The 26338-nt window shown below is 61.2% G+C and overlaps 2 protein-coding genes across 2 annotated transcripts; one reads left to right on the top strand and one right to left on the bottom strand.

The window, feature by feature from the left end:
- Positions 1–25: 25 nt before the first annotated feature.
- Positions 26–21987, bottom strand: ANKRD52 (ankyrin repeat domain 52). Its single transcript, XM_064638861.1, has 28 exons — positions 21858–21987; positions 19422–19505; positions 18251–18329; positions 17416–17486; positions 15601–15801; positions 15430–15517; positions 15127–15269; positions 14753–14965; positions 14571–14649; positions 13772–13886; positions 13134–13216; positions 12931–13048; positions 12399–12467; positions 11771–11911; positions 11534–11611; positions 10845–10956; positions 10293–10364; positions 9662–9863; positions 9396–9483; positions 9153–9270; positions 8704–8923; positions 8021–8108; positions 7566–7649; positions 7273–7418; positions 7032–7114; positions 6449–6531; positions 6160–6251; positions 26–5445 (listed from the first exon to the last, which is right to left on the bottom strand). The coding sequence occupies exons 1-28, from the start codon at positions 21882–21884 to the stop codon at positions 5201–5203; spliced, it is 3222 nt and encodes a 1073-aa protein (XP_064494931.1). The 5' UTR covers positions 21885–21987; the 3' UTR covers positions 26–5200.
- Positions 21988–23195: 1208 nt separating this feature from the next.
- COQ10A (coenzyme Q10A) lies at positions 23196–26011 on the top strand. Its single transcript, XM_064638877.1, has 5 exons — positions 23196–23330; positions 24317–24457; positions 24527–24719; positions 25176–25277; positions 25349–26011. Exons 1-5 carry the CDS (start codon positions 23251–23253, stop codon positions 25514–25516), a joined length of 684 nt encoding a protein of 227 aa, XP_064494947.1. The 5' UTR covers positions 23196–23250; the 3' UTR covers positions 25517–26011.
- The last annotated feature ends 327 nt before the right edge of the window (positions 26012–26338 follow it).

The raw sequence follows: 26338 nt of genomic DNA, 5'->3' as shown, positions 1-26338 counted from the left end.
AGCACACCCAGGCCGCGCGGCCCCGGAGGTTTCCATGCGTTTCCTTTATTATTTTCAAGTTGACGAACAATATCGATACGACTGGGTCGAGTAAGGCTATTTTCCTCTTTTTTTTTTGTTTTTTTTTTTTCTCTTCCCCCTCTTTCTGCCCCCCAGCACGGGAAGGGGGACGAGGCCCCGGGGCCGCGGAGGCCGGGACAGGAGGAGTCGGCTGTACCTGACAGGTGATGAGGTTTGTCCTGTCGCCACCAAAGGAACATTTATGTGCATAAAATACAGAGGTGCAGCATTGACACGGAGGATATTAAAGACACAGAGTTGCTACAGATGCCTTAAGAGACGCGTCCCCCCATCCCCGACCGCCCCGCGGGGGCTCCGGCTCCTCCCCTCCAGCCTCGCGCCGCAATTCCAAGGATTTCGGGGCAGCTCCAGAGCCGCTGCTCCCCTGGGGAGCTCCCGCCCCGTGGGTACGTTACCCGGAGCTCCCGATGATGCTTCGGTTGAGTCTCGGCTTTTTTTTTTTTGGGGGGGCGGGGAGGGGTTTAATCTCCTTTCACTGCCGAGCCCAGAAAATTCCAGCCAGGAGAAGAGGATTGAAGAGCTCCTTGTGTCCTTGGAGAAAAACAAAGAACAGAAAGAAAAGGAGGGAGGGGAAAAAAAAAAAAAAAAAAAAAAAAGGCAAAGAAAAAGAAACAAAAGCCCGACCCAAGGAATCCGCGCCGGGATCCTCTGGAAGGGGCTGGTTTTTCCTTTGGTTTCTCACTGAAGGCAAAGGTGAGCGTGGGCTGCACGGATCCGACCCCGGGGGGGGTGCTGGCAGGGAGCCTGGGGGGCTCCTCAGGCCCCACGGAACGTCAGGATAAAATCAAGGAAAAAAGGTTGTTTCCTCTGCGTTCCTTGTTTTGGGTTTTCCTTGTTCCTCCCCCGCGCCGGGGACTGGGATCTGCACAGACCCCGCCACGCTCCGGGTGCTCCCAACACCCGAACAGAAACAAAACCAAAACTGATTCCACGAGTTTGGAGATTTTTTTGTTTGTTTTTTTTTTTGCTTGGCTTTTAGTGCTACTTTTTTATTTGCCGGATTCCAGCCCCGGGATGGGGCCGATGGGGCTGCTCGTCTGAGTTTGGGGAGGGGGATCCTCGCTCCGTCCGGGAGAGGGAGGGGAGGGGAGAGGGGATGGGAGAGGGGTGGAAGAGGGAATGGGAGGAAGAGAGAGAGATTGGAGAGGGAGGGGAAAGGGGTGGGAGAAGGGTGGGAAAAGAGCAGGAGAGGAGTGGGGAAGGGACAGGAGAGGGACGGGACAGGGATGGGAGAGGGAACAGGGGTGGGAGAGGGGTGGGAGAGGGGACAGGAGCGGGACAGGGGACACATTTCCCCAAAGAACTAAGTTTCCAAGTGCCTGCAGCTGGGGAACAGCGACAACAAAGACACCCCCCAGGCTCTCCTCCTCCTCGGGGACTGTGGCTCCGTCGGGGACGCCGAGCCCGGTACATTCAGTGTTTGTCAGAGGGTCTATGGCTCAGGGGGCCGGGGCCCCTCGCTCGGGCAATGGCAGTGCAAAAACACCCGGGGACTTGAAATGTACTTGTGCTGTTGGGTTGGTTTTTTTTTTTTTGTTTGTTTGTTTGTTTTTTAGGTTTTTTTAGGTTTTTTTTTTCTCTCTCTCTCTCAAAACACAACTTCCCTTCGTCCATTCATTCCCTAGAAACGAACTTTTTTTTTTTTTTTTTTAAATTCCAACTGAAAAAATAAAGCCAAAGACACTCTCGTATCCCTCGCGCTGCTCTCTATCCCGTGGGATGCTAAAGGGAATCCAGACTCATGCTTTAACAAAAGTGCTTATTACTTGAAGCAAGTGCTTTGGACCAAGGGGGCGGAGAGAAACTTCCTTTTTCCAGGGGTTGGGACAGGGGAGGGGAGGGAGATCCGGTGCCTGCGTGTTCCAAACCAAGAGATTGATCAGATTGAGGTGGGAAAAGCCAAAAAATTCGCTGCTTGGAGGGGCAGAACTGAGCAGGAATGGTCCAACTTTGGCATTAAGGTCCGAGGGAAGAAGGTTTGGGAGCCCACGAGGGGCTGGGGAGGGGGGAGCGGGCAGGGCAGCGGAAGTTTCCCTCCATCCCTCTTTACAATGCACCAGGGAAACCATCACAAATCTCGTTTAGCAAAATAATGCATTATTACCAAACACTTTGATTATTACTTAAATTGTCAAGCTGTGCTGTCAACGATACGATACAGCGTTAAAGGAGAACAAGACTGGGACCCCCAAGGCCACACGTCCCCTTCCCACCCCTCCCCTCCCCTCTGCTCCCAGACCACGGATGCGCCGCTGGAACCTCGTTTCCCTCCATTCTCATTATTATTATTATTATTATCATTATTATTACTATTTTTAAGAAGACACAGGGGAGGGGAGAAGAAGCTCCTGGCTAAGAGGGAAGGACACAAGGCGTGGCAGAGGATGGAGAAGCCCTTACAGAGATCACATTGATTGTCTCGGCGTCGTTGAGCGGGGAGAGCACGGCAACGAGGTCAAAGGAAGGATCAGCTTTCTCCTCTAAGCAAAGGAACTGAAAACCACAATAACACTCCAAAAAACAGGGAGGGGGGGCTGGGGGGGGTGAAGGACAAGCAGCATTTTCCGTGTGCTCTACGGAAGGGTGGGAAAAGCCACGTTCAAGTGAAATGGTGCCGGATCCCGTCTCCCGACAGCCACGAGGCCACACCGAGGGCCACGAGGCCACACCGAGGGCCACGAGGCCACACCGAGGGCCACGGGGCCACACCGAGGGCCACGGCACGAGGGGCACAGCCCTCCTGGGGCAGGGGTGGATTCCACGGAGAGGGAGCATCACAGCCCCGCTCCGACCCATCCCTGCCCCCGGGAATCGCCGCCCGGCCGGGAGCGCCTCGGCCCCTCCATGTGCCTGGAAAAGCACTTTAGCCCTTGAAGGCAACGGCTCAGGACTTTGGCCCCACTTTCCTGCCCCGTGGGAAGGGGGAGGGAAGCAGCCAGGAGATAAAGTGATGCTTAAATTCCTCCCAGAAAGGGAAAGAGCTGCAAGAGGCGAGTGCGGATTCGCCAGCAATGTAAACAAGTCTCTGTTTCCAGTTCTCCTCCGTAGAATACTGAAAAGGATCTTCCAAAAGGATCTTTTGATTCAAGTTTCGTGAGTTCATTCTGGTTCCAAACTGAGGTATCCGGTGCAGAAAGGTCAACGCTTCCTTTCAAGCTCGAGGGGAGTGAGGAGGGGGACACGCTGGGGATACTGTCCTAAAAGGAGGGGATCCAAAGGGAGGATCCCCCTGGAGCAGGCAGAGCTCTGCCCCTCAGAAGTGCCTGGCCCTGGCTCCAGGATCTCACCAAGGGCAAGTTTGCTGAGTGCTTTGCTGAGCGAAGTGCGGGACGGGGAGCGGGAGCACCGGGAGGGCCCCGGCCCCGCTCCCCCCTCCGGGACAAACTCCTCCGGGGCACGCCAAGAAAATGTGCTTATCACCCAAAGGCCAAGACTGAAACTTCATATTTGGTTCTAAGAGTTTGGCTTTGGTCAAAAGAAAGAAACAGTGCGAGGGGATCCTGCCCGTGGGGGCGGGAGTGTCCCCCGGGAGCTCTCCCGGGAACGGCTCCACAACCTGCACCTGACACCCCTCCCTGGCAGGAGCCACCTTCATTCAGAAATCATTAACAAAAAAGACAAAAAAAAGAAGTAATTTTGGTTACAGAAATGCCCTTTTCTCTCTGACACTCTCAGGGCTCGCTCAGTCCCGTCGCGGGCTCTGGGGGACACAGGGATGGTCTCATCCCTGCTCCCATCCCGGGGGGTCACACTGGGACACCCCCAGGGCAGCCCCAGCCTCGTGCTCCCCAGGTGGGCCCGGCTGCAGCGGGAGAGGAGCTCGGGGGGGACGGGGGTTCCTGAAATTCCAGCCCGTTCCCGGTCTCTGCATCCCCGTCTTTGGCTTTGAACAGACTCGTGACATGGAGGAAAACATTGTTTTTTGATACTGTTACAGTAATTCAGAAGGAAAAACAGCAACAAAAGAAAAAAAATCAACGGAAAAAAAAACAACAGTGCAACATTCTCGAATGCTTCAAACCTGCAGCATAAACAGGATTTCTAAAATTAAAAAAAAAAAAAAAGGAAAAAAGGAAAACCCAAACCAAAAAACAACGATCCCACCCACATCCACACGTGCCACGAAACCTGCCAGGATGCTGCATCCGAAAAAGCAACACAGACTTACTCAGGGTTGTGAATAAGGACTCAGAAGTGCATTTGTTTCCTTAGTAAAGGCTAAAACATTGATTTTTTTTTTTATGGTTTTTGTTGTTTTTTAAAGGTAAATGTTCGTTTCTCTATAAATAATTCTCATCTCTTTTTAAAAAAACAACCAGCCAACACTGACTCTCGCATGGAAACAGCCACACAAACCAGGGAAGGGAAACTCAAAGCAGAATTGTTTTAGGATCTGACAATTTGCCAAGGAAAAAATCAAAACCAACAACCAACAGAATCCCTAAAGTGCCTGGTGTGGGGAGGAGGCTCCAGTGGCACATCCGCGGCCGGGCTCGGGCAGCAGCACCCGTTTTTCCCTAGAAATGAGCTGCCAAAAGGATATTTTAGTGTCCCCAGGTACAGTAGATCTTGGTTCAAGTGTTTGGACTCGAAGGATGAGAGGAGGAAAGAGCGACTCCGAGAGGAGCGGTGACAGCGGCACCTGGCCAGGAGCTGACCCCCACCCCGGCCAGCCAGTCCCAAATTCCCACCCCCCGTCCCACCAAGAGTTCAGGCTTCCCCATCCCAGCCGGATGGCAGCCCCGGGGGCATCCCAGCAGGGCGGGAGGCTGGCACAGGGCACCGGGAACACCGGGAACGGCTTCACCCACCCCGCAGGCTGGGGGGAACCAGCGGTGGGTGGTGGCACCCGCCTTGTCCCAGCCCAAATCCTGCCTCTTCCGCCTCCTGCCCGGCCACCGAGGGGACAGAGAGGATTGGGAAGGGGCAGGGGACGGGAGGGGCACTGCCAGGAGCAGCTTTGGCACCGCACCGGCACCCGGCGAGAGGGGGAAAGCGCCGAACTCTTGGCCCGCCGGGCCACGCTTGGCCTGCCCAGTCTTGTTCTCCTTTAAAGTGCCCTATATTTATAGAATTTCTAAATAAATATAATAAGATATTAGGTCACCCATAGTTTAAGCTACTCCGAGTAACAGCCGTCCAGGCCGATGGCGTTGTGCCGGTCCTTGGTGTAGGGGCAGGAGCTGCCGTTGGGGAGGGCCCCGCACGCCGCCGTCTTGGCCGCGATGCCGCAGTTCTTGAGGAGGTTGAAGCTGAAAGAGCTGATGGCGTCCTTAGGTGGGAAAGGCTTCATGGTGGAGAGGATAAGTGCCAGGCAGTCGGCAACGTCCTTGTTGGGAGCGCATGCCAAGGCTGGGGTATGACCTGGAACGAGGGCGGGGGTGAGGAAAGGGCCCGGGGGCTGTTTGATGGGGGCCAGGACACAGAGTCATGGAATGGTTTGGGGGGGAAGGGACCTCACACATCATCCAGTTCCAAACCCCCTGCCATGGGCAGGGACACCCTGCACTAGACCAGGCTGCTCCAAGTCCCATCCAGCCTGGCCTTGGACACTCCCAGGGATGGGGCAGCCACAACTTGATCTCTTTGTCTTTACCAATATCTCAATTATCCAATATTTCAACAGACCCCTCTGGGCACTGTCAATCCCTGTGATTGCAGGAACCACTCCCAAGTGTGGCAGGACCAGCAGGAGATGAACAAAGAGGCTCAGGAGCACCTGGCAGACCCTGGGATATTCACCACAGCTCGGAGGGGCTCCTGCTCTGCTGGGAGAAAAAGCTTCTGGCCACAACCAGCAGCTTCTGCCAGGGTGGAAGTGAGTCAGATGGGTTGGGGCCTGGCAGGAGCCAGGGAGCACCAGATGGTGCACAGGGGGGAAAAAACCCACATTTTGAACACCTGTGAGACCTGGAAATGCTTTCACGGGGAGTGGCGCGTGCTCCCGTCCTCCCCAGGCCATGTCTGCCACGAGCTGCTGAGACGTGTGGGAATCCTGATCCTGGCTGGGCAGCTCCTGGGCATCCCCCACCTCCCAGGGATGCTGAACCCCCCCAGGGCCCCCCCCAGGACACCCACCTTCTTCATCCACAGCCAGCACGGTGGCCCCGCGGCTGAGCAGGGCCTGCACGACGGAGGCCAGCCCGTTCCGCGCCGCGATGTGGAGCGGCCTGGGGAGAGGGAGAAGTGGGATGAGACACCTGCCTGGGGCACCTCGTGCCAAAGCACAGGGCCCTGGGAGCAGCTCCAAGGGCAGGCACTTTGCTCTGAGCTCACCTGCTCCCCCCGCCTTTCCCAAGGTATCCCCCCGCTCCCAGCAAAGCCCCTCTGGTGCCGTCCCACGGGCACCAGCTGGGCAAATACTCACATCTGCAGAGCACTGTTACTTGCATTGATAAGGCCAAGGTCTTGGGTTTCCCCCAGGATCAACAAGGCACACTTTTCATGGCCCTGGGAAGGAGAGCGGAGGGTTTAGTGCAGGATTCCCTGGGATATGGAAACGTTCCCTAAACCCAACCCTCTAACACGGGTCCCCTGGGCAGGGCTGGAGGGCACAAGCTGCTGCCCCCTCCGCCTCCTCCTCGGTGTGGACCCGCTGACCACGAGCCTCCTGCTCCCACCGTGGAATCATGGAAAGGGACCTTAAAGATCAACTTGTTCCACCCCTTGCCATGGGCAGGGACACCTTCCACTAGCCCAGGTTGCTCAGAGCCCCATCCAACTTGGCCTGGAACACTGCCAGGGATGGAAGTGATCCTGGAAACTCAGGGAGGGGCTCCCCAAGGAAAATACAGATGGGTCTGTGCTACCTGAGCTGCTCAAAACCGACCCAGGTGTGTCAGGGCAGGCCTGGGGCCCTCAGCTCTGCTCTGTGGGGCACGAGTAGGGGGACAACCCTTCTCATGAAGGTGACAAGGTGACAGTGACAGCAATCCCAGCCACCTCCCTACCTTGCTGCAGGCCAGGTGAAGAGCTGTGTTCTTGTTGACATCCAGCACAGTTATATTTGCTTTTGCTTGGTACAGCAGGAACTCTGAAAGGAAGGAGAGGTGCTGGTGAGAGGAAGCCCCACAGAGCCCAGCAACGCCCCAGTGTGCCTGTGAGGAGAGGGACAGCCCTGCTCCCACGGGATCTGCTCGTGGAGGAGCCCCAGGGAGCCTCTCAGCCCCCCCTGGGGAACCCAGCACGCACCCACTGCTGCCGTGTGCCCGTTCTCAGAAGCCACCATGAGGGGGGTCCTGCCCAGCTTGTCCGCCGTGTCCACCTCGGCCTGGTGCCGCAGCAGCAGCTGTAAACCATGGATGTTGTCTGCAAAGGCAGCAGCGTGAAGGGGTGTCCTGGGAAGACACAACAAGCGGGTCAAGAGGAGGGCAGAGCACCCACCTCGGGGTGTTTGGGGACAGCAGAGCCCCTTGGAGCCAGGGGAGATCAGGTGGGAGTCACTGAGGGAGGCACGGCAGCACCGGGGATGAGTGTGAGCTCACCTTCCTTTGGCATCTCTGCTATTAACAATCTTGGCACCTAATGCTTCCACCAGCATTTCAGCAGTGCCATCCTGGTTGTTAATTCTGAGGGGGAATGAGAAGGGAAGTTAGAACAGGATTGAGCAGCACATTCCTGGGGCTCTGACACAAACAGCAGCTGCTCTGGAATTGTTTGGGGCAAAACACCCCTTCACCTTTCTTGGTATTATTCAAGGAAACACAGAAACATGTCAGACAACAGCCCTGCCCCTTCCTCTGCTGCCCCAGGCCCCAAGGACACCCCAGGCCCACCCTGTTCTCCCCCTTCCTCTCCCCTCCCCAGCTGCTGCTGCTGCCCAGGACGGAGCCCTCGGCAAGGGGGGCAGGGTTTGGAGCTCCTCCACTTGCACCACAAATCCCCAGTCCCACATCACGGGGCTGGGAAGGCCCTGGGGCAGGTCCCAGGTGTCACTTACACTGCACAGTGCAATGGAGTAAAGGGGTTTCCTTCTAGGTACGCAAACGGGTTGTGTTCAAGTAACAATTCAAGACAATCTTCGTGCCCTGAGGAGAGAGGGACAGAAATGTGTCAGCACTCGGCCTGTGGGTCCTTCCTGGACCCTTCTCCTTGTTCTCCAGCCCTTTCCCCAGCTCTGGACGTGCTCCAGCCCCTCAGTGTCTCTCCTGCTGAGAGGGGTCCAGAACTGGACACAGCCCTGGAGGGGCCTCAGCAGTGCCAAAGAGCTGCCCAAGGAGCCACAGGCTCAGACAAGGTGCCCAAACACTCCCAGTCCCCAGCACAGAGGCAACAGGTCCATTTCCTCACTGGCAGCAAAGCTGCTGCACTTCAGGAGGTTTCTAATTCCACACATCTCCTGAAGGAGTCCCAGCCACATCCCTGGCTTCCCTCTGGAACAGGGACGTCCCTTCCAGTCCCACCTCCCCACAGTCATCCTATAAATCCAGCATCCTGGAGGAAACAGCCTCAGCTCTTCTGGGATAGCTCCTTTCCCATTTTGATCCTTTTTTAAGGGGCTTGGTAGGGAGAGAAAAACTCCCTCCCAGCTTTGTGCCATCCCCTCCAGCAGGAAGTCAGCGCTGAGCCAATGGCTCCCAAAGCAGGGGGAGGCTCTCCCTGGTCCCCCCAGCCCCTCCTCACCACTGTAAGAAGCCCAGTGCATCGGTGAGTAGCCGCTGTAGTCCACCACGGAGTCCAGGGGGTCAGTGGAGAGGGCTGCCTGCAGCAGGGTCCGCAGGATTTCCAGGTGCCCACACGCCGAGGCGAAGTGGATCGGGGTCCGGCCCTTGAAATCCCGACACAGGACGAAGGCATCGTGGTCCAGCAGAGCAGCCAGGCAGTCCTCACAGCCTGTCACAGCCTGTGGCCAGGAGAGAGGACCAGAGGGTCAGATCCCACCCCTGGAATCATTTAACAACACGTGAACACCTTTCTTCCACAGTTTCCTTCTCAAGTGTTGTGTGTCTGGAAGGAATTCGGGCACTTTCCCTGGGGACTCTCGCAAACAAAGAAACCACCGGCCTGGCCTCCGAGCAGCCTCCACACAGGAGGCCAAGCAGCAGCTCCAGGGCCCCCAGGGACACACTCACCCCTCGGTGCAGGGCAGTCCTTCCCCTCTTGTCCGCTGCGTCAGCCGTGGATCCCTTCTCCAGCAGGAGATGGACACAGTCAACGTGGCCGTTCATGATCGCCAGCATCAGCGGGGTTCTGGGGGGAAGGGCAGCAGGGAGGAGGGTGGGCTTGGAAATCAGCCAGGTCTGAGTATTCCCTCTCTCCCCTGCCTCTCCCCCCTGTGCCACACAGACCCCAAAGAAACACCCAGATGGACTCACTGGCCGTGGATGTCCATGACGTCGGTGATGTCCGCCCGCTCCCCGCTGTCTATCAGGAGGTGCAGGGAATCCGTGTTCCCGTTGGCAGCTGGAGACAGGGACGAGGAAAGGAGTCACCCACAAGCACGGGTGGGCCCCCAAAACCAAAGGGAGGGGCTGGTGCCCCTTCCCTCACCCCAAACAGCAGCCGGGTGACAGGGCATCCTCGGCCGCGACGGCACCAACGGGGCCCGGTCCCGCTCCCTTCCCCGTCTGCCCTCCCTCACCTGCAGCGTGGAGGGGGGTCCACTTCCTCTTCCTCTCCTTGACCAGCGCGGAGGCGCCGTGGCTGGTGAGCACCTCCACGCACTCGGTGGATCCCCGCTCCGTGGCCAGGTACAGCGCTGTCCGGCCCTTGTGGTCCCGCACGTCCAGGTTCACCAGGGTCTCAGCAAGTGTCTTCAGGGCTTCACAGTGACCATTATAGGCCTGGGACAAGGCAGACCGTGTTGGAGCAGTGGCTGCAGAGGCTGTGCCCGGGAGTGCCCCCCAAGGCACCCAGAGCTGTCTCCCCAGAAGTGTCCCCCAGGGATAATTCCTGCCCCTGAGCCTCTCGGGGCAGAGCTGCTCCTGCCCGGCCACTGGGCCTCCTTTGCATTTGGGTTCTACTCAAAACCCTTGCCCACTCACACCCCTGCCCACACTCCAAACAGCAGCACCCAGAAAGGCCTGGAAAGATCAGAGTTTAACAGACAAACTAAAGGCCTTTGACCAATGGCCTGTGGAGAAGCTGCTCCCCCACCACCAACACCTTCCCTCCTCCGGCCATCCTGGGCACCTCTCCAGGACACAGCAGGAGCCCAGACCATCCTGGGCACCTTTCCAGGACACAGCAGGAGCCCCCCCAGCCGTACTCACAGCTAAGTGCAAAGGGCTGACTGGAATGGTGCTTTCCACATCCTCCAGGCAGTTAAAAGACATTTCCAGGAGCTGCAAGAGCAACAAGACAAACTCATAAGTGATCCATAACTGCCCTGGGCTCCTGGAGGCTTTGACACGCACCCTGTCCACCAGCAGCTGCAGAGGGGTCAGAAATCCTGCTCATCTGCTTGAATTTCAGGATGGGCCATTCCCTAACGTGGCTCTGAGTGCTGCAGGGGCAGCAGCAAGTCCCTGCTAGTCCAAGATTTCCTGATTTCCTCTGCCCACGCAGCTCCAAGAAATCCACACACCTGCCTCTGCCAGGTAACACAGCTCCTTCCTCTCGGGCATCTCCCTCCAGCCCAGGTCCTCCCTCCATGGCATTCCAACAGCTCCCCAGGTCCCCATGGCCAACCCCACCCCTTGGACAAACCCTGTGGTGCCCACAACACGCGTTCCTTGAGCCACAGCCGGGCACCACGGGTGTGACAGGTCCTTTGACAGGTTTGCCCCCGTTCCTGGAGCACAGAGGGTCCCCCAGCCCCTCACCAGCTCGAGGTTCTGCCTGTTGCCGTAGGCGGCCGCGTAGTGGACGGCGGTGTAGCCCTGCTTGTCCCGCAGGGAGGGGTCGGCACCGTTATCCAGCAGGAACTCCAAACAACTGCAACGAGCAGGAGAGGGGAGAGGAAGGGTGAGGAGTGACTGGAGAGGCAGAGCTCTGTGGGGAACACCCCGAGCAGGTGCTGCACGGTCCCACCCGGACACGGTGGGAAGCCCACCAAAGCCCACTGGAAGCAAGGACCGGGTTTGCCCCGGGAATCACATCAGCAGATGTTTCCTCTCCCCGAGGCATTGCTGCTCCAGAGCAAGGGATTCCCAGCAAAATGGGAATGGGCAAACACCAAATCCCCATGTCCCAGAGCAAAATAAGACATGGTAAGAGATGGAAGACAGTCAGGTAATATATTCCATGTATTCATCTTTTTATACTCTCTTCTGAGCATCCACCTCTGGCTGTTGTGGAAAACAGAACATGGGCCTAGACTGAGCTTTGCTCTGACCCAACACAGTTCTTATGCCTTCTCTTCAAACACAGGAACTAGGGGAGCAAATTCCAGGTGAGAAGAGGTAGTGCTTCTTCATGCAGTACATCATTAGCTGCAGAACTACTTGCTGCAAGAAGGTGTGGCTGTTAAAAGTTTAGAAATACTTCAGAAGTTACACAATTCTGGACTCACAAGAACGCCTCCTTCAGCCTGGACTCCTTCAGTGGCTCCTCATCAGTGTCATGGCTGTTTCCTGAATGAGTCTCTGCTCTGCAAGGCCACAGACCCCCATCAGTTTGTTGGTTACCCCCCCGGGCTCCCCTTTTCCGTAACCCACCAAGTGCCAGTGCCAGGAGGCGGCCAGGGGCCAGCAGAGTGTCACCCCCCAGCCCCACTGCCCCCAGTGCCCCCCCCAGCCCCCAAAGTCACCTCCTGTAGGTGTCCGAGGCAGCAGCGTAGTGTAAGGGGGTGCAGCCTTTGCAGTCGGCCTCGTTGATGCTGCCTCCCGCCGTCACCAGTGTCACCGTACACTGGTAGCTGCCGTTGGCAGCTGCGTAGTGCAGTGGAGTCCTGGGAAAGGGGGAAGGGACAAGGGGGATCAGCACAGCTGGGGAGACTCACCCAGCAGCAGGGCAGGACCCGGGGAGTCACCCCCACCCGCTCCAGTGCTGAGCTCTGTCCGGCTCTGGCTCAAGGGTTTGGAGCTGCAGCTCCTTTTGAGGAACCAGAGCTGGGCCCCTGGGGTTAGAGGGGTGATCCAGACACAGCAAAGGTCTGAGGACATCAGAAGGAATCTCTCCATGGAAGGGGTTGTTAAACATTGGAAGGGGCTGCCCAGGGAGGTGGTGGAGTCCCCGCCCCTGGAGGTGTTCAAGGAACATCTGGACGTGGCACTCAGTGCTCTGGGCTGGGGGACAAGGTGGGAGTCAGGCACAGGTTGGACTCGATGGTCTTGGAGGGCTTTCCCAACCTCGAGGATTCTGGGATTCTGTGAATGTCCCATCCCAAACCCAGGCTCGCTGTGCTCCAGCTGTTTCAGGACCCACAGGACACTCACCTCCCGAATTTATCTCTCCTCCTCAAGTCAGCACCGCTGCTCAACAGCAAATTAAGACATTCAACATTCCTGCAGGAGGGGGGGAGAGGATTTAGGCACAGATCAGAAAGGAAAACAGCAGGAATGCAAACTCCTCCCAGTGCAGACAAGCCAGCCCGGGTTTGTCACCTCTGGGCAGCGCAGGAGCCGCAGCCGTGGCTGATGCTGCACACACAGAGCTCTTCCCTGCTCCAGTAAATAACCCTCTGTGCTCCCTGCCCGCCATGGGGCTCCCAGCCAACCAGGTAATTACAGAGACATCAGTGCAGCTGACAGGCTGCATTTATGCTACCAAAAAGCTCCAGGATTCCTGTCTCTGTGTCACCGTCCCCATCACCCGGGCAGGGTGACAGCGCTGCGACGCCGAAGGACAGCTCTGTGAGAGGTTTCCATTTCCATTCCTGCTCTGAACAGGCCTCTGCCCTCCCTCGGAGCTGGGAGCAGCACCCAGGGGTCCAGCTGCCCCTCGTGCCCCAGTCCCCACAGCGCTCACCCTCCGGAAGCAGCAGCGTGGAGACAAGTCCTCCCGAGGTTGTCAGGCGTGTTGATGTCGAAGCCTGCAGACAGCACGTGCTCGTTGCTCAGCGAGGACACGATGCTGTACAACTGACCTGGGGGGCAGGAGGGGCAGGGGGTCAGCGGGGAGCTCGGGGGTCACCCCAGTGCCCCGGCACAGGAGGGTTTGGGGCCACTCACCTGAGGAAAGTAGCTTACGACAACAGTCTGAAAATCCGAAGAGAACAGCTAAGTGCAGAGGGAACATGTCGTGGATCCCACGCCTGCAGGGAGAGGAGGAGGGAGTCAGGGTGGGGCACGGATTCTGTGTGTCCAGAGAAGGGAATGGACCTGGGGAAGGGGCTGGAGAAGAAGGAGAAGGGGCTGGAGAACTGAGGGAGCTGGAGGGGCTCAGCCTGGAGAAAAGGAGGCTCAGGGAGGACCTTCTTGCTTTCCACAACTCCCTGACAGGAGTGGGGAGCTGGGGGGGGGTCAGGCTCTGCTCCCAGAGAACAAGGGACAGGACGAGAGGGAACAGCCTCAGGTTGTGCCAGGGGTGTTTAGGTTGGATAACAGGGAAAATTTCTTCACTGAAAAGGTGAAGGCACAGGCACAGGCTGCCCAGGGAAGTGGGGGAGTCACCATCCCCAGCAGCATTCCCAAGGGATATGGATGTGGCACCTGGGGACATGGTTTAGGGGTGAACACAGTCCTGGGTTGACAGTTGGACTCGATGACCTTAGAGGTCTTTTCCAACCTTAATGATTCCATGATTCTGTGATTCTACAGCTGCATCCTCCAGTCTGGAGCAGGGGGAGGAAGGAAGGGACCTGCCTTACCTTGCAGTGTCAGCACCATTCGTCATCAAAGTACTAATTAGCAGCTCGTGGCCGTATCTAGCAGCAACGTGGAGGGGGGTATTGCCGTATTTGTCAGCACAGTCGATCTCACTGCCTGGAAGGGAAAAGCCAAGGGCTTTGCCAGCGTTCCAGCCTGTTCTGGCCCTGCATTCCCATCCCAGGGACACGGCTGACACCTCCAGTCCACCCAGCATCCTGCAGGAGAACTGCAAACTGCTCTCGGAGCCCAGAGCCCACTGTACCCTGCAAGCCCTGGGCATCAGATCCCCCCTTCCCCCTGAGGGGATGGTTTCCACCCCAGAGGGCTCTGCTGAGCCCTGGGGTGTCTGCCAAGCCCGAGCCCTCTCACAGGAATATTGTCTTTCAGGCTGTGGCAGTGGGAATGTTGTTTGGCTGGAGCAGCTCTGACCTGGCTGGAATTTCAGTCCCCTGGTCTGCACTTTGCTGCCTTTGGGCACAACAGTCCCTGCTACCCCCAAGAAGCACAGGGCCACCAGCACCAGCCTCTGGAGGAGGCTCAGGGGGGACCTTCTCACTCTCTACAACTCCCTGACAGGAGGGGGGAGCCAGGTAACAAGAGAGAGGACGAGGGAACAGCCTCAAGCTGTGCCAGGGGAGGTTTAGATTGAGTGTTAGGAAGCAGATATTATCCCAGGGCACAGAAGGAGTTTAAGTGATGACTGCAGAGGTCTTAAACCCCCCGAGCAGACTCACCAGGAGGTCCTGGAGGCACAAGAAAAGTCTGGGATAACCCAGGGCTGGAGGAGCAACCACTCACCGTTCTGGATGAGGATCTGCGACCGCGTGAACCGTCCGTGGATCGCAGCCATGTGCAATGGGCTCTTCCCTTCCTTGCTCTGCGAGAGCAGAACCAGCATCACAGCAGTGCCGCCCCACCAGCCCCCCCGAGCTCCCGCCTCGGGCACTGAGCTCCTGCTCCTGCTCCCAAAGGTTCCAGACCTGAAAGTTGACGTCGGCCCCGTTGTTGACGAGGATCTCCAGGCACAGGGCCCCGTTGGTGGAGACGGCAGCGAAGTGCAGGGGGGTGAAGCCCTTCTCGTTGGGCTGATTGACGTTGGCACCGACGTTGACCAGCTCGTTGGCCACGGCGTCCTGGCCCATGTAGCAGGCGATGTGAAGTGCAGTGTTACCGAAGGAATTTGGTTCGTCGATCTGCGGGAGCAACCGAGTCCAGAGGATTTGGGGATTCAGGAAGGAAAAAAGGCAGCTGAGAACCACCTCGAGCTCCTGCCACCACCCAGCACCCTCTCCTGCTCCTGTCTCCAGCCTGGCCTGCACCTGAGCAGCACCCTGAGCAGCTGTGGGGGTCTTACCTCCACCCCCAGCCTCAGGAGGTGACGCACGACCTCGATCTGGCCGCTGGCTGCCGCCGTGTGCAGGAGGGTGTAGCCCTTCTTGTCCTTACACATCACGTCAGCTCCCCGGGCCACCAGCAGCTTCAGAACTTCCAAATGCCCTGTCCAGGAGACAGTGGTAAGAGCCAAGGACCCCGGAAAACACAGGTTCTCTGGGGAGCCCCATCTCTCCAATTCTCCCCCCGATCCTGCCGGTGGGGGAGCGGGTGAGCGGCTCTGAGGGGTTTGGGGGCTGCCTCGGGGTGAAACCACGACACCTACCCAGGAAAGCTGCCCAGTGGATGGGCTGCCGGTCCTTCTTGTCACAAGTGCTCGGGCTGGCCCCTTTGTTCAGCAGCAGGTTCACCATCTGCACGGGGAGGAGCGGTGAGAGGGGCCGGGCCCTCGCTGCCCCGGCGCGGGGAGGGGGCGCGGGCCGGGCCCCCCGCCTACCTCGAGGTGGCCGCTGTGCACGGCGTGGTGCAGCGCCGTGCGGCCCGTGCGGTCGGCCACGTTGACGGTGCTGAGCAGGGGCACCAGGGCCTCCACGCACTTGGTGGCCCGGTTGGCCGCGGCCACGTGCAGCGGCGTCTGCCAGTGCTTGTCGCGGGCATTGACGTCCGCAGAGTGCTTCAGGAGGAGGTGAAGTGCCTTCTGCGGGAGCAGAGGAGAGAGGGGGGCTCTAACCCGGCCTAACAGAGCCCTGGGAGGCCCCCAGGTCCTCCTCGTCCTTCCAGAGCCACAGCAGCCCCAGAGCCAGGGCCGGCTGAGCCGTGACTGCTCCACGCGCTCCGGTGCGGTGGCTTCTCCCCACACCTCAAAGGAAAGGATCTGTCTGCTCCCACGTCCCCAGGGACATCCCCGAGACACATGTGGCTGTTCCAGCACGTTATGACACAGAGGCAGAGGCAGCATGACAGAGGCTCCAGAACAAGCAGAGAGAAGGGATCTTGCTGGTGGGAAAGGCCCTGGGGGTGCCGGTGACAGCGGCTGGATGGGAGCCCAGCTGTGCCCAGGTGGTCAAGAAAGCCAGTGGTCCCTGGGCTGTGCCAGCCACGGTGTGGGCACAGGCCCAGGGCAGGGACTGTCCCCCTGTGCTGGCACTGCTGAGGCCCCTCCAGGGCTGTGCCCAGTTCTGGGCCCTCAGGCAAGAGAGACACTGAGGGGCTGGAGCGTGTCCAGAGCTGGGAACAGAGCTGGGGAAGGGGCTGGAGGAAACCCCAAACAGGGGTGGGTGTTCACCTGTGACTCACCAGGGGTGGGGATGACAAAGGTGACCCACTGACCTACATGTGACACCCATTTCCCCTGGTGCTGTGCAGGCTCTTGGCTGCAGCCCCTCATTTTCGGTTTCACCTCCCCACGGCACCACCTGCAGCGATCCCAACCCCATGGGTTACTGCCCTGCTCTTTGCTCCCAGGCCTGGAGTGGCACATGGAGCCAAGAAACACCAACCCAGCAACCCTGGAGAGCGGGCTCCAGGCAGGGAAAGCGTTTTGGGAAGGCTCCTCTGAGGAGCTGGGCATGCCAGCGCTGGCAGAGCCCTGTGCCAAGCACCTGGGGAGGAACAGAACGAGGGAGGAGACGCTCCAGCACTTCCCAGGCGGAGAAGCAACGAGAGTGCCCAGATTCTCAAACTCCCAGACAAGCAGCACGAGCTCCATGTTTCAGGGACCCACAGGGACTGTCCACACACATTCCCAACAAACACCTTCTGGAGGGGTTTCCCCTCGTGTTCCATCCCGGGTCTCCTGCTGATCAGAATTCCATGGGTGGTAACTCACCCCGCACATCACTCAGGGCTTTGGATCTCCTGGCTCCAACCAACAGTTCCTCACTCTCCAGCAACTCAAAGCAGGGCAAAGTTAAGTGGGATGAAGTCAAACCCACAAAAGATAAACACCGGGAAAACTTTCCAACAGGATCTGTTGGAATCAGCTCCTGAGAGACAGGGTGAGAGCCCCAGCATCCCTCAAAGGAATGTAAGGCTGGAACAGACAAAGCCCTGGGGAAGGGGTGAAGGCAGGGAGGAGAATGTGGGGAAAACCCACAGGTTGACTCCTGCAGGATGGAGGGAAGGGAACCAAGGGGGTTTTTGTTCCAGCTCCCATTTGCAGCCTCTGAACTTTGCATTCGGCCCCTTCCTGCTCCAATGAGACCCCCCATCTCAGCCCAAACCAGGCAGGGTGGGAAGGAGGAGGAGAAGCACAGCCCCCTCCTCCCATGGGGAGCAGACAGAGCCAGAGGCCCCTTCCCAGGGCACCCACCTCGTGCCGAGAGGCCGCAGCGCGGTGTAACGGGGTGAGCCAAACCGTGTCCTTTGCGTTCACATTAGCACCTGGGGACAACAACACAGGGGTCAGGGAGCGCCCACCACCCCCGAGGCCCCTCTTCTGCCTCTCTTTGCTGCCCAGAACTCCACACACAGGCAGGCAAAAGTCCACACAGGGCAGGCAAGGGCACCCCAAGCTCCGCAGAGGGAGCTGAACGTCCCAGATCCCGTTTAACGAGGCCTCGGCAAAGAATGTGCCCAAGTCTCTCCCTGCTGGGGTCACACAGGATCACGGCAGCCTCGGGGTTCCCTCACTCCACAGTGTCCTGAGGCTCCTCACTGAGGAGCAGAGAAGGAGACTCAACACTCAGCACACAGGGCCCAAGCACTGACTGTGTTGAAAGAGAAGCGAAGGGCACCTTCATGGCAAGTGACACAACCCAAAACTGAGCAAAATCCCCTGGATTTTGGCTCTGGGAGCAAGGGGAACTGCTGCTCTGAGCACCCTCCTGTCCAAGCTGTGCATCCTCCTCCTCCAGCACCTCCTCCAATGCCACACCCCCCCTCCTGGCTCCACTTCCACCTCGGCTATTTCAGTTCCAAGACACTTCTCCGCCTGAACAAACCTCTTAGGATTATGGCAACATTCCCTAATCTTCCCCTGGCTGCAACCTCGCTGGATTAAGCGTGAGCACACGGTTGGAGGGTGACCAAACCCTGTCTTGCTGCACCCCCGAGGCCAAGGGGGATCAGGGGTGTCTCTGAGGCAGCGCCTGTGCCAGCTCCCAGCCTGTGCCAGCTCCCAGCCTGCTCCGAGCCCCAGCCCTCACCTGACAGGATGAGGAGCTCGAGGATTGCAACATCTCCTATGTAGGCAGCAGCATGGAGCGGTGTTCGGCGTTCTTGGTCCTTGGGGGGAAGGAACAAAAACCATCCGTGAGCTTGGAGGGCAGGGAGAGGGCTGGGAGATCCTCCTCCTCCTCCTCCTCCTCCTCCTCCTCCTCCTCCCCCATCTGCCCCGCTGCCTCCCGTACACCAACACTGCTGTGAGAGGCTGGAGCGTGTCCAGAGCTGGGAACGGAGCTGAGGAAGGGGCTGGAGCACCAGGACAAGGGGCTGGACAATCGAGGGAGCTGGGGGGGCTCAGCCTGGAGAAAAGGAGGCTCAGGGGGGACCTTCTGGCTCTGCAACTCCCTGACAGGAGGGGGGAGCTTGGGGGGGGTCGGGCTCTGCTGCCAGGGAACAAGGGACAGGACAAGAGAGAACGGCCTCAGGCTGGGCCAGGGGAGGGTCAGGCTGGACATCAGGAGGAATTTCTCTATGGAAAGGGTGCTCAGGCATTGGCAGGGGCTGCCCAGGGAGGTTTGGAGTCCCCACCCCTGGAGGTGTCTAAGGAAGGCCTGGAGGTGGCACTCAGAGCTCTGGGCTGGGGGACAAGGTGGGGATTGGGCACAGGGGGGAGTCGATGATCTCAGAGGTCTTTTCCCACCCCAAGGACTCTGGGATTCTGTACGTGCAGCCTCTCAGGAGGCAGAATGGGGGGAAAACTGCTCAAACCCAGCACCCTCCTGCATGCTGGGGGTCACAGCCCTCTGGGGCTCTGTGGGTGCTGGGCTGTAGCTGGTGCTCAGAGCAGAGGAGACCTGGGACAGGCTGTGAGAGCTCCAGCCACTCACTCCACAGAATCAGGGAATGGTGTGGGTTGGAAGGGACCTTAAAGCTCCTGTTCCACCCCCTGCCATGGGCAGGGACACCTTCCACTAGCCCAGGTTGCTCCAGGCCCTGTCCAACCCTTGGACACTTCCAGGGATGGGGCAGCCAACACCTGAGAGGGGAAACCCTTCCCAACACCTGGCAATGGAAACCCTTCCCAGGATGTGAGCTCGGGATGGGAAGGACCAAGGAGTGCAGGTGAGGGACAGGAAGGATTTGGGGAGAGCTGGGTGAAGGATGGGAAGGATTTTGGGAGTGCTGGGTGAGGGATGGAGCACGAGCTCTCACCAGTACATTGATGTTCTCCTTCTGATTCAGCAGCGACCGAACCTCCTCCACATCCCGGTTGAAGATGGCTTGGACCAGAGGAGGCTGCAAAGGAGAAGGGAAACGAGTCCTGATGGTGGCACCACACAGAAGATGTGAGAGGGAGGAGAACTTGCAGTGTTTCCATGTGCCAGAGGCTCCACACCAGCCTGACCCAGCTCCAGGAGCGAGTCCCATGCCCGGCCCGCCGGCAGCACCCGGCAGCTTCCTCACCCCTGCGGCCCAGCCAGCACCAGGGACCAGTTTTCCAGCCAGCAAAGACACTTTCCTTGGTTGTTCATTAAGAAACAGAGCAAGGAATCATTGGAAAAGCCTCCCTGCTTCCCAAGGAGTCCAAGGAGCAGCACTGACGATGCACAGCTGAGATCTCCACACACAGCACCCAGCACCTGTCCCCAATCACGGGAACAGGTCCAGCTCCTACCCCCCAAAATTTGGGCACAGCCAGAAATCCCTCTGGTGATGGAGCCCCAGCCCAGGTCGGAGCTGCTGGAGCCCCTTTGCTGCTGGGACAGGGCAGTGGGAAGGTGCTGCCCAACCTCCGGGCACCACCTGCCATCCCTGAACCCCATTTCCTCTTTCCAGGCCTAAAAATGCCATTTTCCTGAAGAAAAATGGGAGCAGAGGCTGCTCTTGGGCTGTGCAGCACCCAGCACGTCCCCACTTCAGCCTCGGAGCTGCTGCAGCTTTTGGGATGGAGGGCCCTGGGTGCTGTGACCCCTGCAGCCCCCCAAAGGCTGGATTTAATGTGGAACCCATTGAGCCCCACTCTTCTCAGCCTCTCTGGCACACACCGAGCTCCATTTGGAAGTGACCCCTTCCCATCCCTGCCTCATCCCAAAATAAGGGCACTTAAACCCCGGGAACACATCCTGGGCCAGGGCAGCGCCTGCGTCATCCCCCTGGAATGCAGCAGCCTCGGCATCACTTGTTAGACAGTAAAAAAAGGGGGTTTTTTTACCAAAAAGAAAAAAAAAAAAAAAGAAGGAAAGACTGGAAAACCAGCGTCTCCGGCGGCGGCGCTGGGTCTGACACACCCACCCACCGCGGGAGAGAGGAATGTTTGGGTTATCCCGAAAAATAAAGTTCTGTTTAAATCAGAAACGGTGGCCTTGGGTCAGCCCCCTTCTCCTTCACCCCCTCACCCCCAGCCCACCCCCCAGGCTTCCAAACAGTGGGAAGAGGGGGGTCCGAGCCCAGGTCACTCCGGGGTCACGGCTCCAGGAATGGGACACGACAGAGCGGCCCAGGGAGCAGCCACCGGCCAGGGAGGGTGACCCTGCACCCCACATGTGTCCCCAAAACCTGATGGGGATGCCCTGCACCCCAGAATCATCCCTAAAACACAATAAGCCAACCCTGCACCTCAGAGGTGTCCCCAAAATCACTCCCCACCACGGAAGCATTCCTAAAACACCATAGGGACACTCTGCACACCAGAGGGGTCCCCAAAACCCGACAGGGATACCCTGCATGCCAGGAGTGCCCCCAAAACATGATAGTTACACTCTGCACCTCAGAGGCATCCCCCAAGCCTTATGGGCACACCCTGCACATCAGGAGCACCCCCAAAACCATGCTGGGGACACCCTGCACCCAAGGGTGTCCCAAAAAGCTGCTGGGGACTCCCCACAAGCCAGGGCCATCCCCAAACCTGATGGGGACATGCTGCAGCCTAAGGGTGTCCCTAAAACTCAACAGGGACCCCAGGACCGTCCCCAAACCATGATGGGGACACTCTGCATCCCAAGGGTATCCCAACACCCGCTGGGGACTCCCTGCACGCCAGGAGCTTCCCCAAAACCCGACAAGGACACGCTGCACCCCACAGGTGCCCCCAAAACCCCACGGCGACAACCCAACGCCCCAAGGGGAGACCCCGAACCCGACGGGGACAACCCGCAACCAGAGGTGCCCCCCAAAACTTCTCTGGGGCCACTCCGCACGCAAAGCGCGTCCCCAAACGCGGCGGGGGACATCCTGCACCCCGGGGGCATCCCCCAAGCCCGCCGGGGCGGCGGCGGGAGGCGCAGCGAGGCCGCGGGTCCCTCCCGGGGGTCCCGGGGGTCCCATGCCCGCGTTTCCCCCATTCCCGAGCCGGGGGGTCCCTGGCGGCGCCGGGGGGTCCCTCCCGCGGGTCCCGTCCCCGGGGGTCCCGGCCGCGCCGGGCCCGGCGGGCGGAGCGGGCCGGGCGGTGACCCCCGGCCGGGCCGGGGCCGGGGGCGGCCCGGGGGAACCGGCGCAGCGGGGCCCGCGGCCTTGGGGCGGCGGCCGGGCCGGGCCCGGTGGCGGAGCCGGACTAGGCCGCGCATCCCCGGGCTGCGGTGGCGGCGCGGCCCGAGCGCGGCGGGAGGGAGGAGGGCGGGCGGGAGGGGAGGGAGGGCGCGGCGGCCGCACCTGGTCCGTGATGCTGAGAACCCCCATGTCGGGGCCGCCCTCAGCGCCCAGCTCCCGGCATCGGGTCCGGCCGCGGCGGCTCCGGCTCGGCGGCTGCGGGGCGGGGGGAGCGGCGGGGCCGGGCCGCGGGGATGGACCGCCCACCGCCGGGGGAAACGGGGGCAGCGGGCGGGCGGGCGGCCCGGGGCCCTGGGCGGACGAGGGTCTGGGGGGTCGCCCCTGTGCCATCTCCCTCGTGCTCTGTGGGGTCTCCCCGGGGGGGGACCCCGTCCCAGGTGGGGGTCCTGGCGGTGCTGGGGCTCCCCGGGCAGCGGCTCCCCCGGTGCAAACCCAGCCCGCGGCCTCCGCACCGGGTGAGGGTTCCGGGGGTCGCCCATGGGCCGCCCCCATCCCGCTCTCCGGGGTCTGTCCGGTGGGAACCGTGTCATCGGGTGGCTCCCGGTGGTCCCAGGGAGCCCCTGGGCAGTGGCCTCCTCCAGGACAATGCGGCTGCCCCAGTCCAGGCCCAGCCCTCCGAGCAGGAGGGTGGTGGAGAGGGTCCCGGGGGTCGCCCCTGTGGCCCCTCTGTCACACTCTGGGGTCTGTCCAGCCGGGCCCCCATCCCTGGGTGGCTGTCGGTGGTCCTGGGGCATCAATCGGCCGCTGGCATCGCCCCTTCCCTTGGCCACAGTGCCCCCCGCGCCCGGCTCGGGGCTGCCAGGGCAGCTCTGTACCAGGGACAGGGACAGGGTGGGGACAGGGCAGCTCTGCCCGCTCAAAGCCCCCACCCACACGCCCACCCCCATGTCCCCACTGCCACCCCCACAGCTGCTCCAGGGCAGCACAGGTGACAACGGGCTGGCTCCTGATCCCTTCCCAGCTCCGAGCAGTGCCGGGATGGCATTCCCTGCTCAGGAATTGTGTTCAGTCAAGGAACTGGTGGTGTCCCTCGCAGCACTGGGCCGTACTGGGAGGCACTGGGCTGTACTGGGCCACACGTTTCCCACAGCCCCCGTGAATTCCTGCTCTATTGGCTCCTCTGCTCAGCTCGGAGTGGGACCGTTACCGGGACACGGCACCGGGGGCTCCCCGTCCCCCTCCGGACCCACCGGGGACACACGTGCGTGGCGGGGCGGGGGGTCCGCCGGGACCCACCGGGTCCGTCCCAGCCGGGGCTGCCGGGGGGTGTTCGGGCCACAGGCCCCGCGGTGCCCGGTGGGGCCCAGCCTGGACTACACTTCCCATTGTCCCTCACGCGCGACCGCGACTACAACTCCCCTGGTACCCCGCGCGGGGGCGGCGCCCCGTGACGTACCTGGCGCTATGGCGACGCGGTGACGTCACGGGGTGAGAGTTCACGGCGGCGGCCCCGGCCCGGCCCGGTCCCGGTCCCGGTCCCGGTCCCGGCCCGCTCATGGCGGCCCGGCGGCTCCGCGGTGCCCTCCAGCTCGGGGCGCGGCAGCGCCTGCGGGCCGGGGCGGCCCCGCCCTGCAGGTGAGCGGCGGCGGCAGCGGGGCGGGCGGGGCCCGGAGGTCACACCGGTCCCGGGGGAACCGGGGCGGGCCCCGAGGGGACGATCGTGCTGCGGGGTCTCCTCGGGGCCTGCCTGCACTCCCGGGACCCCTCAGGGCGGGGGTCACGCGGGGGCACCGTGGGGACACGGGGGGTCCCGGGGGTCCCGCGGCGCCGCCGCCCCCGGTCCCCGTCAGAGGCCCCCGGCCGTGGGTTCGGCAGCGGCGTCACGGTCCCGCCAGCGCGGGGACAGCCCCGCGGCCCCCGGGGCGGCAGTGACCTCTGCGCGGGGACGGGACGCGGGGACGGCGGTGTGGGGACACGGGGGCCCGGTACCTCCCTGCCCGGGGCTCGGTGTGGCAGCACCGGCAGAGCTGGGGGGGACGAGACCGACCTCCTCGGGGGGTCCCAGCGCTCCCCGGGCCCCCCGGGGCAGCCCAGCCAAGGGACACCACCAGGGTGGGACCCCCCAGTGATGTGACAGGTGACAAGTGACAGGGGAGAGGTGGGATCTTCCCCCCTGGGACTCTGCCTCTCCTTGTTGCCCCCCTGGAATGACCCCGGAGGGATGAGATGGGGCCAGAGGAGGAGGAGAAGCTCCAGGGGGGCACCAGGCAGTTGTCCCTGCTCCAACACCGGGATTAGGTGTCCCTGAGCTCGGGTTTCCTGGCCTTCCTCCTCCTCCTCCTCCTCCTCCTGCCAAGAGCTGGTCTGGGACTGAACTCCCCGGGGGTGATTCCCATCCCGGGAGGGGCCTGGGCTGGTCAGGAAGGGACCTAGGAAGGGGTGGAAGGGGGCCGGGCCAGCTGGGAAGAGGCCTGGGAAGGGCTGGGAAGAGGCTTGGGAAGGGCAGGAAGGGGCCTGGGAAGGGCAGGAAGGGGCCTGGGAAGGGCGGGCAGGGCCCCCCCCCCACGGTGGTCCCGGGGCTGCCCCCCCGGCCCCGTCCCAGCACCCCCGTGTCCCCCCAGACACGCAGCCCTGGGTGGCCTCCGGCTGTCCCGCCTGGCCAGGCCGGGCCCCGCGCCCTGGGAGCCCCGTTCCCAGCCCAGCAGGACCTTCCTGAGCCTCACCACCAAGCGCAAGGAGTACTCGGAGCGGCGCATCATCGGGTACGTCGGGGGGCCCGGGGGGGCACCGGGCACCGGCCCCCCGGCCCCAACACCCGCTGTGCCCCCCAGGTACTCGATGCAGGAGATGTACGACGTGGTGGCCAACGTGGAGGACTACAAGAACTTCGTGCCCTGGTGCAAGAAGTCGGTGGTGGTGTCGCGGCGCTCGGGGCACATCAAGGCCCAGCTGGAGGTGGGGTTCCCGCCCGTGCTGGAGCGTTACACGTCCATCGTCACCCTGGTCCGGCCTCACCTGGTCAAGGTGAGGGCAGGACACGCTCTTTGGGAGGCTCTTCTGCACTGCTGAGGCCCCTCCAGGGCTGTGCCCAGTTCTGGGCCCTCACGGCAAGAGAGACACTGAGGGGCTGGAGCGTGTCCAGAGCTGGGGAAGGGGCTGGAGAACTGAGGGAGCTGGGGGGGCTCAGGACAGGACAAGAAGGAACAGCCTCAAGCTGTGCCAGGGGAGGGTCAGGCTGGACATCAGGAGGAATTTCTGCTTGGAAAGGATGGTCAGGCCTTGGCAGGGGCTTTCCAGGGGTTTGGAGTCCTCACCCCTGGAGGTGTCCAAGGAAGGCCTGGCCGTGGCACTCGGTGCTCTGGGCTGGGGGACAAGGTGGGGATCGGGCACAGGGTGGGCTCAGTGATCTCAGAGGTCTTTTCCAACCTAATTAATCCCATGATTCCATGATCCCCGTGCCTGTGCTCTCCCCCTTCCCAGGCCGTCTGCACCGACGGGCGCCTCTTCAACCACCTGGAGACCAACTGGCGCTTCAGCCCCGGCATCCCCGGCTACCCCCGCACCAGCACCGTGGACTTCTCGGTGAGACCCCGCCCGGGGCAGGGAGGGCAGGGCAGATGTTCCCCCGGGGGCTCACCTGCTCTCCTCCCCAGATCTCCTTCGAGTTCCGCTCCCTGCTGCACTCCCAGCTGGCCACCGTGTTCTTCGACGAGGTGGTCAAGCAGATGGTGGCCGCCTTCGAGCGCCGCGCGGCCAAGAACTTCGGGCCTGAGACCCGCATCCCCCGGGAGCTCATGTTCCACGAGGTGCACCAGACGTGAGGGCGGCGGGGCCGGGCCCCCCCGGACTGTGCCGGGCTGGGGCTCCCCTGCCCCGGGCCCGCCCCCCAAATATTTATTCGAGTGCGTCTCCGCTGCCGTTGCCTCAATGTCCCCCCGGCCCGGGGGGCTGCGTCCTGGCGCTGGACTCTCCCTGGTTTTGTAGCTGATTTGGGGTTTTAAGTTTTGTTTTTAGTTCTCGGGAGTTGTTTTTGGTTTTGTTTTGTTTGGGGGTTTTTTATTTAACCCTTTTTTTTTTTTGTTCTTTTAACTCCCCGGCCAGGCCGGAGGGTCCCAGCGGGGACAGCTCCCGGTGCCTGGGCCGTGCTCCGGGACACAGGGAGGAGGGAAGGGTTTGCTGGGTGGGGGGGCCTGGCCGGATCCCACACAGAGCTGCTGGGACCCTCCACGTCCTCCCCAGCCCTCCCAGGAACAAAAGGGAAGGGGCTGGCACAGGGAGGAGCCCCCCGAGCCCCGGCTCACGGCCGAGGGACCCCCGACGTCGCACAGTTTGCACAAGGCACACGCACAGGGTGGGGAGGGGGCGGCTCAAGCTGCCCCCCCCCGCCACCCCCCACCCCCAGCACCCCCCGCCGGGACTGGGACGGTCCCGGGATCGCCCCCACCCGCAGCCCCCCGGCCCCACTCACCGTTCCTCACCTGCGGTGGGGGGACAAGGAAGCCTCCGGCTCCCCCCCTGCCACAGAGCCCCCTCCGGGGGGCTGAGGGGCTCCCTGAGCCCCCCGAGGCTGCCCTGCCCGAGGAAGGGCTTTTACAGGCCAATAAAGAGCATTTTCCAAGGGTGAGCAGCCTCCTGGTCCTCAT

Source organism: Pseudopipra pipra, chromosome 30, assembly GCF_036250125.1.
Source record: "Pseudopipra pipra isolate bDixPip1 chromosome 30, bDixPip1.hap1, whole genome shotgun sequence".
NCBI lineage: Eukaryota > Metazoa > Chordata > Aves > Passeriformes > Pipridae > Pseudopipra > Pseudopipra pipra.
Note: the sequence above shows the minus strand (reverse complement) of the source record. Positions and strands in the feature narration are given on the sequence as shown.

What these genes read in the sequence shown, in the direction of transcription:
- ANKRD52 (XM_064638861.1), bottom strand. Translation starts at nt 21,884, where the DNA reads ATGGGGGTTCTCAGCATCACGGACCAG. An exon ending in CGGGCACACGGCAGCAGTGG is followed by an intron (nt 7,115 to 7,272) that starts GTGCGTGCTGGG and finishes CCTTCCTTTCAG; the next exon opens with AGTTCCTGCTGTACCAAGCA. An exon ending in AGTAACAGTGCTCTGCAGAT is followed by an intron (nt 6,252 to 6,448) that starts GTGAGTATTTGC and finishes CCCTCTCCCCAG; the next exon opens with GCCGCTCCACATCGCGGCGC.
- COQ10A (XM_064638877.1), top strand. Translation starts at nt 23,251, where the DNA reads ATGGCGGCCCGGCGGCTCCGCGGTGCCCTCCAGCTCGGGGCGCGGCAG. An exon ending in TCCGGCCTCACCTGGTCAAG is followed by an intron (nt 24,720 to 25,175) that starts GTGAGGGCAGGA and finishes CCCCCTTCCCAG; the next exon opens with GCCGTCTGCACCGACGGGCG. An exon ending in CCAGCACCGTGGACTTCTCG is followed by an intron (nt 25,278 to 25,348) that starts GTGAGACCCCGC and finishes TCTCCTCCCCAG; the next exon opens with ATCTCCTTCGAGTTCCGCTC.